Below are 13,401 nucleotides of genomic sequence, written 5' to 3'. Positions count from 1 at the left end.
TGGAGGCCTTCTAATGAAGATTCATCTGCGATGACTACAAGAGTAAAGAAAATGAGTAATCTTGTTTTCTTTAAAAAAAATACAATTTCCCTAGAATTTTGTTTTACAAAATATTCAGTGGTATTGACCTCTTTTCAGCGCTAGGGGGTGATATTTGCTGCGCTTTAGATTCAACGCTTTCATATGTCAGAAAAGGATGTCGCTCGTTTTAATGGGTTTGACCGGGATGGATCCGGGAGAGTTTTAGATTAAAAAAAAAGAGAATGTTTCGTGTTTTACATGGGATGTTAACTGTGGGCCGGCGGACAACGGACCCTTTGTGAAACGGAAACCTCTCCCGACATTTTTTTTCTGCTTTCAGTTTGAATGCAGTGCTCGGGTAGTCGCACAATCAGATTGAAACGCGTGCGTCGATATATAACACACACGCGCGCTTCGTAAAAAAATATTACAAAATCAATTTTGTCGACTGCTAATTAAAGGTTGAAGCAGGAGAGGAAAAATTACGCACCCGTAGTCGGCAGGATTCGAACCTGCGCGGGGAGACCCCAATGGATTTCTAGTCCATCGCCTTAACCACTCGGCCACGACTACAAGACACTAACTGCTCCTCCGCCCGCCGCCCAGAGCTGGTACAGAGCCCCACCACCAGTGTCATTTTCAACGCATTCCCAGAAATATCGTCCAAGAGGACATGCATCTACTTCAGAATCTGTCCCATTCACTGAAACGGCCCGCTGCTTCAATAAAGATCTTCATTTGCCGGCTGTCTCAAGCCGTGTCGTTAGGTCTAGGAAACCGCAGACCCCAATTTTGTTTCAGAACCCCCCCCAGTTTAAGGCCTGCGAAACACATGGTTATATTGATACTCGAGGGAGAACCTAAAAAATACATATATTTTAGTGGCCGTCGTATTTTCCCCCTAGACCGCCGGTCGCTTCTCAAAGGCGGCGCTAGGAGGCGCTGTGTGGTTGTGAGGGAGAACCGAGTTCATTCAGAAAAAATCCCTTCCAGCGTGCGAGGTGTGTGATGAAGGCGAGAGGGCCTTCAGAGGAGACAAGACGACCAAGGCGAAATCTTCAAGGTGTTTGGGAAGATCACACACAGCGGTCACACAACGCACAGGGCTGCCGTGTGGCTGATCTCGGTCCCCCCCCCCTGTGCGTGGTTTATGTGTTGCTCATTCCGTTTGTTTGGTCGCGCTTTTTCGTCCGGGAAAGGCGATGAAATCCGGGGGGCAGCGCGCACCACGCGTGATCATTGCCCCGCCACCGTTGCTGGTGAGCGATTTGCGCTCTCACAGCGGCAGCGTGGAGGAGAAACTCGCAGCAGGGAGGACGGACGGCCCCACACACCGGCCTGATCGTGATAACCGGTGATTCGTCATCTTATCAGACTGTTTGGGGAACGTGTTTTTTTTTTCTATATGCAAAAAAAAAACTAAATGAACGTCAGTGGGATCAACTCCGAACTCTTGCTTCTCAGACTCTGATTAATGGAGTGTTAAGACTTTTATTTCCGTAGGGACTGTGGGACCTGCGGTTTACAGCCCTAGCGTTAGGACGCGACGGGCGTCCTTGGACGCGCACACGCGGATTCACGCACGACATTTCCGCCAGGGATGTGGGTGATGTGGTGTCCTGGGACTCGCTGGAGCCGGGGAATGATGAACCAGCCCCGGGCCAGCTCCCGGACACAGACGGGAGGAAAGAACTGCGAGTTTGATCGAGTTCGTTATTGCAAATCGCGTCATTGTAAAGATCAATAAAGGACGCGTGGGGACGATATAAAACGACACTTTCTTTCCCCAGTTTGACATTCGTAAATGTAGGTAGTAAAAAACTGGGAAGGGGGGGGCGACCACGGAGAAACGCTTCCCTTGAGAAGGGCGTTTTGTTTTCTGCATTTAAGACCTTGCGACCTGGATCTGAGCCGCTTGCTGACCTTTCCCAAGCGCCGAGCGAGGGAAAGGCGTCTGATGAGCACGGCGAGAACGCACACTTGTTGGCGAGGAGGAGGGGGGTTACTATCCCAGCATCCCTGCTCTGATTGGATACTGCCCTGACGGTTGTGTGGACCGCATGAGCGCCTGTGTTTTCCTTTGGCTTCTGGGGGCTGGTGTGTTGTGACATTGTTTTGTTTTGTTTTTGTTTTTTTTTTTATTGTTGTTGTCTCGCACAAACTCCCCCGCCGTCGCGCGGGCGTCGTCCTGCGACCAGCAGCAACAACAACAACAATAATAATATTAATAAAATAATAATAAGAATAATAAAAGCGGCGCTTTAGAAGAGCGCTAGACCTAGGTGGTGGTGATGGCGGTGGTTGCTGCTGCTGCTCCTGCTGCTGCTTCCTCCGTTTGAGGAGAAAAAAACAAAGATTTTGGATGCATGCACGTAAACAAACAGAAATCACGCAGCCCCCGAGCCGAGGCACCCCGCTCTCCTGCCGCCGGAGACGCGCGCCGAGCCGCCGGAGCAGCGAGTGCGGCGGGCGGTCACGTGACCCCGCGCACCGGGCCTGCTGTCTGTTTTCAGCAGACGGAGAGAGAGGAAGAAAAATGGCGGCTGTGGGCGACCCGGAGCGGGACGCCGGCCATTCGGCTTGAGCTTTCTCTCCCTAACTGAGCCCGGGGCTTGGCGGGACCGGCTGCTCCGAAATCGGCGGAGGTCCAGCTTTCGGGCGGTACCGGTCTGACCCGGTTTGCGCCGTCGAATCGCGGCGGAGGGCCGAGAGCGAAGATAATAGGTTGTTTTGGTTGTTTTTTTTTTTTAAGCCGTATTCTATGCGATGAGGGGGAGAAGAGGCAGGCCGCCGAAGCAGGCGCTGATGCACGAGCCCTCCTCGGGGCCGGTGCGCGGGCTCAGACCCCGGCGCGGGCTGGGCGCCAAGGGCCGGGGGGCGCCCGAGACCGACCTCGCGGCCCCGCGGCGGGGCGGCCACCACAGCTGCCGGGGCCGGAGGCGAGTCGGGCCGGCCGCGGCGGCGGCGGGGGGCCGGGGCAGAGGCAGGGCAGCGGGCAGGGGCCGGCGCAGCGCCGCCAGTGGCAGCGGCGCCGCCACCACCACCGGCGGCGGCGGCAAGGTGGTCTACGACGACCATGAGAGCGACGACGACGAGGAGGAGGAGGACGCCGTGAGCCTGCGGTCGGACGACGAAGACTTCGTGGAAGAGGAGCCGGCGTCCGAGGACGAGGAGGAAGCGCTGGACGACGAGTCGGACTACCTGGAGGAAATAGGCGAGGACGACGACGATGCGAGCTACTGCACGGAGAGCAGCTTCAGGAGCCACAGTACCTACGGCAGCGCCCCAGGTAAAAGCTTCATTTTTTTTTTTTTGGGTACCGGGGGAGAGGAGGAGGAGGAGGAGAGGGGGGGTGAGAGATGGCGAAGCCAGCGAGGCGAGTCGCCGGGGTTTGATTTTCGCACGTTTGTGGAGCAGGAGCCGTGCAGGAAGCGGTATTGTTCAAAATGGAGATCGCGCTCCGGCCGCCAGGCAGCAGGCCTCGGCTCGGCAGCACCGCGGTCCCGCGGCTCAACTTTATCCGTAGTTTTAGTTTTTTTTTTAATTTCTGCGTTTCCCCCCGGGGGGGGGGACCGCGGCCTGGTCTCGCGTAACTCGCACGGATTTTGCGCCCGAATCTTGACGTTTCGTTTCCAGATTGTCGCCGTTTTTGTCGTGTTGTTGGGGTTTTCTTTTTTTGTTGTTGTTGTTGTTGTCGTCCGTGGGAAGACTTGGGACTGTAAAGGGACTCGAGCAGTTTGGGGGGCGTTTGGAAATAATCGTTTTATTATTTTTATTGATATTATTATTGAATTTTGTTGTTTTTTTTGCCGATTAAATAAACTCCAAAATGGGCCTCGAAGTGCGGATTTGTTGGGGTGACGATTGGGGGGGACCTGTTTTTAAACAGGACAGGCGGGTGACAGCGGACCTCCGTAGCCGAGCGCACAAACCCCCTGACGGGCACTTTTATGATTTTTGCACCGGCCTGCTGGCGTTTGCAAAAACCCGGGCGGCTCTTTCGGCTTACGGCCGAAACGTGTGACGAGCCGACGTCGCTGGCTCAGCCTCGGGACAGGGGTTCAGGTGCAGGAGAGGTGTGACCTGCTGACCCGGACCCCCCCGGTGCCCGCCGTGTTTGACGCCGGAACACGCGGCCTGTGTTGTGAAAACGAGCGTGTCCGTCTCACCTGTCGGGGGGCGCAGATCCACTGGGCTGTCAGGGATGCTAAGGGAATCTTAACTTTTTTTATTCCATACACATTTTTATTATCCCTTCCTGACATCAAAGCATTGATTCCAGAATACCAGATAAGAACATGCACGGAGAATATTAATAAAACACCTTTTGTTTTACCAAGATATTGCTCATTTTTATTCTACACCTTGCGTTTCTTAAGCTCTTCTGCTCAATTTTTTAAGGACTTTCACATTTGTGTATACTTAAATCGGCTTTATGACCCCTTTTTAAGGCATCGAGAGAAAAAACTGCTGTGGTGCAGTCGAAGTGATATTTTGTTTCTTTCCACGGGAATAAATAATTAATTTAGAAGGCACTAAGGGATTGTCTATGCTGCAACTAATTTTACGCGTAATTGTGGGTAAAATGTATCTGTAAGATCTTCAGAGTGGAAGCTAAAATGATATTTTTTGATGTGCAGAAATTACCAGCTTGGCAAGTTGAAAGAATGCAGAATGGAACTGTAATTTTCCTACTGCTATGATTATATGTAAAAAAAATCACCATAAAATTCAGGAACCCAGTTATCTATAATATTCGATTTTATTTTCTTTAATGCTATGTGTATTAAGCACCACGGATTTATATAAATACCCCAGTTACTATGAACTTACTTCATTCCTGCCCTCTAAAAGTGTTTTTAGAAACTGAATAATTTCATTTACTTATCAGTTTTTTTTATCACGTGTATTTTGTGATTTGTACATCTTCCTCTTTTAGTTTTCTTTAATTTCTCTGAGATCAGGGCTTAATGTGGGTATCCTCGGGGTCTCTCAGTAAGAAGTCTCAGGCAGAGATGCCAGTAACGTTTAGGCAGTGTTGCTGTTAAATTGGCAGAAGAGGAAGAGGAAGGAGGAGTTAGCTGTGGCTTCTGGTCTTTGTCATGTATGGGTTTCCTCAGGTAAGAGGGCTCTTGTACACAGGCGAGCCGTGATAAAGACTGCTGTGAAGTCAGCGCAGTCATTCCTCATTTCTGCCCTGAACAGTTTTGCACAACAGATACCCGTCTTTCTGTCCTCTCTACCTGTATCCTGCCCTCTCGTAGTGCACACAGTGTCTGTGTTCACACACTCTGCTCGCTGGGAGAGCCCTTTTCAAGGGCTGTACCTCCTTCGGCAGGGAGAAACCTGATTTTAAACCAGGCTGGCCTGACGTTGATTCTGTAGGTGAACATTAATAGGAGTGGGGCACAGAGAGACTTCGGCTTCAGGCATTTCCGTTGATGGACGTTTTTTCTCGATACCAGGTGGAATCCTTCAGGGGGATCCCTGCAAAAGGCTTTTAGAACCCCAGTTTGGGAAATGCAGCTTTGTAAGAGTACCTTCGCTCTGTGACAGAAACTTCAGGAAAGTTCCTGCAGCTCCTGCAATGCGCGCAGGGGTGAAGCATCACGGGAGATCGGGACAAGCTGCCCAGCTGTGATGACGCCGATACCCCGCTTTCTTTCGAGAAACAACTCGATTAGTTCGTCATCTCACTTAGCCCCTAGCAGCCAAATGACTGGTTTCCTCCCCTTTTGCGACCTGTCTTTGTACGTCCTCATTTTACTGATGAGACAAAAAGTCATTTTAAGAAGCACCCATGGCTCTCGGCTGGCGCTTTGTCTGAGAAGGGGGGTGACCGTGACTCCAGAAACTCTCCTTTTCAGCCCTTTTCAGTGTGACCCTCTGCGAGTAAACCGAGGTACGTCTGCTGAAGTCATAATGAGTTCCACATAATGAGGAAAGAAACCCAGCCATTCATCCTTAAACACCGGAACAGCCTGCTTGCCTTACATAAAGTCAAGTAGAAGTGTAAAACGAAGATCAAGACGGAGATCATTTTATGCATGCCACACACAGTCGTAACCCTGTCATCTAATTTGTTATAAAATTAGAACCGTGGTTTCTTTGACCTGTGGAGTGCATGCATCCACAAGGAGATGGAGGTGTCGATGCATTTGGTTACCCGTGCACATGTGGGTGCCTGTGAGTACGGGGATATGAGTCGGTATTGCACAGTGACCTGAGCTGCTCTAGAGCCAGAAGAGCAAACCCTACGTGCGGCAGGAGCCCATCGGCTACGACCGGCACCGGCGGAAGTACTGGTTCCTCAACAGGAGGATCACAGAGCAATATTCTCTCTGGGATGGGATCTGGGTATCCCCATCACAGAGCGGAAGTACTGGTTCGGCGGAAGTACTGGTTCCTCAACAGGAGGATCACAGAGCAATATTCTCTCTGGGATGGGATCTGGGTATTAATGGCTGAGCTGCTGTGGTACCGGACTTTCACTAACTGCTGTTTCATAACTTGACCATCACCTATTTCTCTGGAAGCATGCGGGTGAAGTTCCCTGTTCCCTCTTGCAGGCGACGATGATACATGATATTGCTGCCAGGCTGGTCCAGTCTCAGGTGCCCTTGCCTGCAGAGGGCAGCTCTGGGTCTAGGAGGTGCTGCCCTGGGGCCTGGGGGAACCAGCATATCTTAAAACAATAGGAAGGAGGGTGGCTGGCTTAGAGCACTGTGTGCTTTTTCAGGTACAGGCACACGGGGAAAAGTGATCTCTCTTCAAGACAGGAGGAGTAGAATGGAGGTGCTCGTTTGTTAAGATGTGCAGAAGCAGTTTGTTGAATATTTTTTTTCCAAAATCATTTGCAGGGGGCAGTTTTCATGCGTGTGCCTAGATTACAGCGAAGAGAAGACGACTCGGGGAGCAGCAATTACATTCAATTTTGTTCCTCTTTATCTTGTCGTCTTTGAGGGCAGGTTTTCTGCTGAACTCCCGAAGATGCTAATTAGACACAGAGTAATTAGACTGCTTGTTTGCTAAAGCATTTGTCCCAACTTTCGCTTCAGTGCTCAAGTCTGCAGACAATGGGGGTGTTTTATTTTTTGGGGGGGGGGAATGTGAAGAAGCTTTGTCTACATTTCTCTTGTCACATACTCACAAGTGGCGTTTAGGAGAATGAATTCATCCCTAGCAGACTTATGAATGCACATTCGGGAAGAGCATTAATGTTTTGATTTTCCCCTAAACAATGAAACGATTCCTAAGAAACAGCCTAATTTATCCCACTTGCCTTCACATTGGCTTGATCCAATGAGTTATTCTTGACACGTCCAACTTCTTTAACTTCTTAACCACGCTGCTAGTTATTTTAACCCTTCTATGATCAATACTGTTGTTGGAGTTGTGAATTGCCCGGTGCGTTGTTAACGCAGTATACGCAATCGGGATCACGAAACGTCACGGATGCATGGAGGCATTGTTGTGGTCAAGCCCTTGAACAGCAGGTGAAGGATGTGGCATTTAACTGGGGAGCTTTGGTGTAAGCATCAGATACGCCCTCTAGACAGTGGGCAGATCTGTACACCTCCCATCCTCGTTAGTGTGCACTCAGACCACCTTTAAGGTATCGTCTCCAAAACACACCTGTTTGGACTCTGTCATGAATTTGTACCACCAGATACTGCTCTGTAATCAGTGATTATTGAATCACGGATGACTGTGTACTATAGTCATTCCTTAACTACCTACATGTGTACTGCTTAATAGGCATTCGTTTCAGTCTGCTCTGCCCAGGCATTGAACGTCTACCTGTCTGCCGTATTGTTTCTTCTGTGTTTAGTGATTTTAGTTTAGGATTTTCTTCATCCATTATTGTATGTTTTGTAGATGTTATGTAAGTCGCCCCCGATGAGGCACCCCTAAATTATTAACCTTGGGGGGAGACCAGTGAAGCTATTGCAGGTGGTTCCCTACTAATCAAAAAAAAAAAGGAAGCTAGAGAAATAAAAAAAAATGAGGTTATGAGAAAGATTATATATATGTTCTTTATATATAATAGCGCATTAATTGGTCCATACTTCACTTTCACATTGAAAACCGCGTCATTGCATGTGCAGTTGCAGTTAAAATTGCCTGTTTTTCTGAGTGCTGTAAGACAGTGAGGCTGTATTTGTTAGTTCTTATTTTGGATCTTCCTTGGGATCTTGGGATCCATGCGGTTTCCAAATAGCACGTTTGAGTCAAGATCTTTGTGTATGGAAACTGAAAGACGTGACCCATAATTTCCCACGTGTGTGTTAATTATGAGTGAATGCTTCCTTTTTGTCATGTAAACCGTGTGTGGTGCTGAGACGTCAGCTTTTGTTGGCTAGCACAGCGCAGGTCCTTTTCCCAGTGCAAACTTCTGCTGACAGCCCACGTTACCGGCTATCCAACCATAATTAATTGAAGCAGTGGGGGGGGGGGGGGGTGTTTCATTAATTGGAGCCAAATTTAAACATGATGGTAGAACCTTGTTTTTTCTTTAAGACTGTGAAACTTGGGGTTTGATTTCCAGGAGACTTGAGTATTTTATTTTTGTCCCTACCACCAGACCAGCAGGCCTCTGAGGGATTTTTGTTTTGCTCAGAAAGCTGAATAGTTTTTACAGGTAAAACTATTGGTGTTCCTGATGGCTGTTCTCATGCTTTTGTTTCCCCCCCCCACCCCGACTGTAGGCAGGAGGAGGCCGCGGGTGCACCGGCCCCGCTCCCCGATTTTCGAGGAGAAGGAGGTCCCTCCCCTGGAGCTCCCCAAGTCCTCGGAGGACCTCATGGTGCCCAACGAGCAGCTCCTGAACGTGGCGGCCATTTACGAGGTGCTGAGGAACTTTGGCACGGTCCTGCGGCTGTCGCCCTTCCGCTTCGAGGACTTCTGCGCGGCGCTGGTGGGGCAGGAGCAGTGCACGCTGATCGCGGAGACGCACATCTCCCTGCTCAAGGCCATCCTGCGTGAGGAGGACACCTCCAACACCACCTTCGGCCCGGCCGACCTCAAGGACAGCGTCAACTCCACGCTGTACTTCATCGACGGCATGACGTGGCCCGAGGTGGTGCGGGTGTACTGCGAGAGCGACCGCGAGTACCACCACGTGCTGCCCTACCAGGAGGTGGAGGACTACCCCTACGGCCCCCTGGAGAGCAAGGTCAAGGTGCTGCAGTTCCTGGTGGACCAGTTCCTCACCACCAACATCGCCCGCGAGGAGCTCCTGTCCGAGGGCGTCATCCAGTACGACGACCACTGCCGCGTGTGCCACAAGCTGGGCGACCTGCTGTGCTGCGAGACCTGCTCGGCCGTGTACCACCTGGAGTGCGTGAAGCCGCCCCTGGAGGAGGTGCCCGAGGACGAGTGGCAGTGCGAGATCTGCGTGGCGCACAAGGTGCAGGGCGTGACGGACTGCGTGGCCGAGAGCCAGAAGAGCAAACCCTACGTGCGGCAGGAGCCCATCGGCTACGACCGGCACCGGCGGAAGTACTGGTTCCTCAACAGGAGGATCATTATGTAAGTAGGAGGCTCTTCCTTGGCTTAATTCCCCATCGGAGGAAAGCTGGGCTCTCGTTAACAGAGCGCTTAAGTAATCCAGTGTTTACGCCACCTGAAGATGGTTTTAAGTGCTAATTCGCACAAAGTAGGGTTTAGGTTGTTCCTTCTCTCAACGAGAAACGTGATCTCAGAGGTCCGATACTTACTGGGCCCACCGTGCGGTCTTGTTCAGGAGACGTGCTTTTTTCTTCTTTTTTTTTTTTGTTTGGTCTTCCAATAAAAGAAACCTCAGGGAAAGTGTACCTGGAGGAGTCACGGCCAGGTGCCTCGCAGTGGGCTGCGTCTCTTCCTAAAGCTGTTTGCGGTCTTCCCGGTCTCCGTGTTGATAGGACGAGTCTAGAACAATTGTGACCTAAAACGCGTTGCCAGTTGAATAAAGCAGGCAGATAAATTTCGGCTCTTCTCCCCCCATGAAGTAAAAGCAGATTACTCGCATCTCTTATGTTTGTGCCACAGTGTATCTGTTGGAAAGCTACTGGGCTAGGCTCTGAGAGAGAAGAAGCCCTTAACAGCCCCACAGTGGCAGGGAATGTAACTTCAGCTCCTAGTGTCCTGTTTCCCCTCTTATGTGAACCTCTGACATCATATGGCAGTTCGCCTCCAGACTTTCCTCTTAAAACCCATCACCTCATAATTTTGTGCGTTTCTGCTTTACCAAATTGCCTGTGGCTGCTCTCCTGTATTTAAAAAGGAATACTAAATATAGGTATGGGCACTCCTGCTTTAAACCAGCAATGCTCAATTCATTCTCTGTTTTTCGTCCCTTTTGGACTCGGAGTGGCTTCATGGAATCAATTATGGAGATAATGGATGTAATTTTATTCTGCTGTTCCCGGGTCTTAGCTTTGGAGGATGTTAAGTTGCTTGTACTACCTGCAGGGCCCAGGAGTGAGGAGCACTGGGCCAGGCTGACTGCCCATGGTGTTGTAGTTGACAAGTGGAAAGTCAGCTGTCTGGCTGCAAAGTTGAGGTTGACTCTTTCACAGTGTAGGGACGACGCGCTCGCTTGCTCTGAGGTGTCAGGGCTTTTCCCAAGTGACTTGCTTACCTCCTTCAGCTGCACTGGGTAAGTCGCAACGCTGTAGCAAATTAAACTCCCATCAGTAGAGGTGAGAAAGAGAGGAAATTTAAAGAAAAGGAAAATGGTGACTCAACCGATATACTTACAGAGATTTTACTGAAGACGAGGTTGTGAAACAGGACACGCTTTTGCGTTAACCTGTTGTTTAAAGCTTTGCAGTGGTCTTTGGCTTTTCTGTGCAGTTATGATTTTTTGGATTTGGCTCATTAATAATGTATATTTTTGGTTCAGACGTACATTTGTCATGGTGGTTTGCACAGAAAATCCCCAGTGTAAGTACAACACAAAGGTAATGTTTAGACCAGTTAACAAATGATAGCACACCTGATTATCTGGCTGTCAGAGTGATTAGTTTCCTCTTAGCTGTTGTACCAGGGGAAGTATCTCCACCCCATTGTCTCCCTGGTGAGCCCTCTCTGCCCTGTTTAAATTGAAGAGGTCAGCAGGCTAGTGATGTAATGCAGGGATCCTCAGTGTTTTCTGTGAACTCTGCCTTTAACCAACTTAATTGAATTTATCTCTGGCAGCTCAGATTATATCATTCTGCATCTGCTAGATGAAGCAAAGATGTTAATTGAGCCAGCTGATGTGAGGTTGTGTTTTTATTTGTAGCCATTTCATTCACCTGGGTTGTGAAAGTGTGGAGAAGAAAATTAAAGTATTTGTGTACACGGGTATAATGTTTGATGGGACATGGTTTGTGTTGCTTTGTAGGGGAGGAACTGTGGCCTCCTTACATAGGGTTGTCTGGAAAGAAAAAATCATGTGTGTAGATCATAGGACTTTTTTACCATGTTATGCCAAAAAGTCACAATGTGTGATACAGATGTTCACACAATGTTAATAAAGACTGTTATTTTTTTACATTTTAACACATTGTACTACTGTCCGAGTTCCAGATATTATTGAGAAATATGTTTAGTGAAGAATATTTGTTGCATTTAGTGAAGCAGCAGGTAATCATGTTTCCATTACAGTGTGTGAATGCTTCTGACTGCAGCAGTAGATACAAAAAGGATAAGAAAAAATCTGCTGTATTCACATAGAGTGTACATTATCAACACTTAAAGTCAGTTTGTAGTACAATTGCAAAAAAATGCCAGGTTTTGCCAATCTCTTGGCATTCCACAATTCTTTCGTAAATGTGATGTAAAAAACAACCTTGAAAAGACCAAAATGTGTCCATATTCTCAATTTAGATAACTGGAAGGATTATTAATTATTGTTCTGGCCAAGACTGTGTAAAGCAGAATTCTATGCCTTTTGTACGTCATGTGCGAAAGTAGATAAAACTGAGAATAACAAAGAATGGATTTTAAAAGAGACAAAGCAGATGGTATTTAAAACACCTTTTTACCAAGTGTTCTTAAACATGTTTGGTACCTGCTGTGGGGAACGATTCTCCTGAAGTCTGAAACACAACCCGCTTGTGAGTGAGTGCGGTGGGATAGTCAGGGGACATCCCAGGGTTTGGCTTTTAGGATGTCATTGCAGCTCCTACAGCAAACACTCTTATCAGAAGTGCCTCGCTGGAACTGGTCTGATGCCGAAAAGGAAAACGTGCAGTTTTAACAAACATCTCTGCCGATTCGTTTGGATGTCTCAGATTCCAATGGCATTTTCACCAAAACATTTGTGTTTAATTGCAGAGAATTCGAACCTTTTCTTACACTCATGGTGGTACATCCATCCATTTCATAACCACAGTATCCAGCACAGGGCCGCGGGGGAGCCGGAGCAAGCTGTCCTGGCAAGCAGTGAGCGCAAGCCGGGGTACCCCCTGGCCGGGGCGCCTGTCTCTCTCAGGGCAGGCGGACACACGCACACACATCGGGGCCGGTTTTCCCAGACGTCTGTGGACCTGCCAGTGTCTTTGGACTGTGGCAGGACCCCCGGAGCATCCGGAAGAAACCCGCTAAAACGCAGGGGGAACATGCAAACTCCACGCAGACAGCACACCAGGGCCCGAGTTAAACCCAGGCTGGGAGCATTGGCCACCACTGCGCCATCATGCCGTCCTCTTGTCATAGTTTATCGCTTGTTTTCTTTAAGCAGTGTGCAATCCCTGACTTCAGGGTTTTTGTCTTAACTGGGGGGAGTTGAAGTTTTAATGAATAGTTTTTTGGGCTGAAAATATTTTCAGGTAAACTTTGGAGGCAGTAGGGATCGGGAGTCATTTTCCCATGGAATGTCACTCCTTGTGAGTCGGGGAATGAGCCAATTCTTGATGCAGCTCTTGGGGGTACCTCCTGTCAAGTCCTGTGTTACTTAGACATAGTAGGTGAAAGACTTTGTGCAAGTAAGTCGTGTACACACACCGCAGCCTCAGTCACAAAACGTGTTTTGTTTTATTTATGACGAGGCCTTGATATGCGCTTCAGTCAGCAGTTTCTGTGGAATCAAAGATTTTCAAAGTTTTTTTTCTTAGAAGTAGATGCTCTGTTTTTCAGTTGCTTCATCCGATATCCGGGCTTCCGACAAGTCACAAGTGGTGCTGTTTTCTGGACTGGAACTGCAGTACTATCTTATTCTGGGCTGTTATAAGGGAGTGGCAATGCACAGTATTCTGTGATTCTAAAAACGCACGTGATCTCCTTCTCTCCCTTTTAAGCTGGAGTGTGTTTGTCACTGCCTAGAGTATTCTCCTGCTTTACTGTCAGTTGAACGGTGTTACAGAGGAGGTGATCTTCATCTTCACCGAGGTGTGTGAGTGATTGCTACAGCTT

General features: G+C 48.9%; 1 protein-coding gene and 1 non-coding gene across 3 annotated transcripts in view; one reads left to right on the top strand and one right to left on the bottom strand.

Moving 5' to 3' along the window:
* Window positions 1-512: 512 nt before the first annotated feature.
* Window positions 513-594, bottom strand: trnas-aga (transfer RNA serine (anticodon AGA)). The gene has a single exon. It is a non-coding gene; the product is annotated as a tRNA-Ser (tRNA).
* A 1,722-nt stretch (window positions 595-2,316) lies between these two features.
* bptf (bromodomain PHD finger transcription factor) overlaps window positions 2,317-13,401 on the top strand; it is a 48,869-nt gene continuing 37,784 nt past the window's right edge. The window contains exons 1-2 of one of the 2 annotated variants that reach the window (XM_088600117.1): window positions 2,317-3,310; window positions 8,730-9,552. In XM_088600117.1, coding sequence (XP_088456243.1) covers window positions 2,788-3,310; window positions 8,730-9,552 — 1,346 coding nt within the window. In that variant the 5' untranslated portion in view covers window positions 2,317-2,787. The remainder of the gene's footprint in view (window positions 3,311-8,729; window positions 9,553-13,401) is intronic. The other variant, XM_088600116.1, reaches the window with a different exon arrangement.

This window comes from Lepisosteus platostomus, chromosome 11, assembly GCF_059453375.1.
Source record: "Lepisosteus platostomus isolate fLepPlt1 chromosome 11, fLepPlt1.hap1, whole genome shotgun sequence".
In the NCBI taxonomy this organism is placed as follows: Eukaryota; Metazoa; Chordata; class Actinopteri; order Semionotiformes; family Lepisosteidae; genus Lepisosteus; species Lepisosteus platostomus.
Note: the sequence above shows the minus strand (reverse complement) of the source record. Positions and strands in the feature narration are given on the sequence as shown.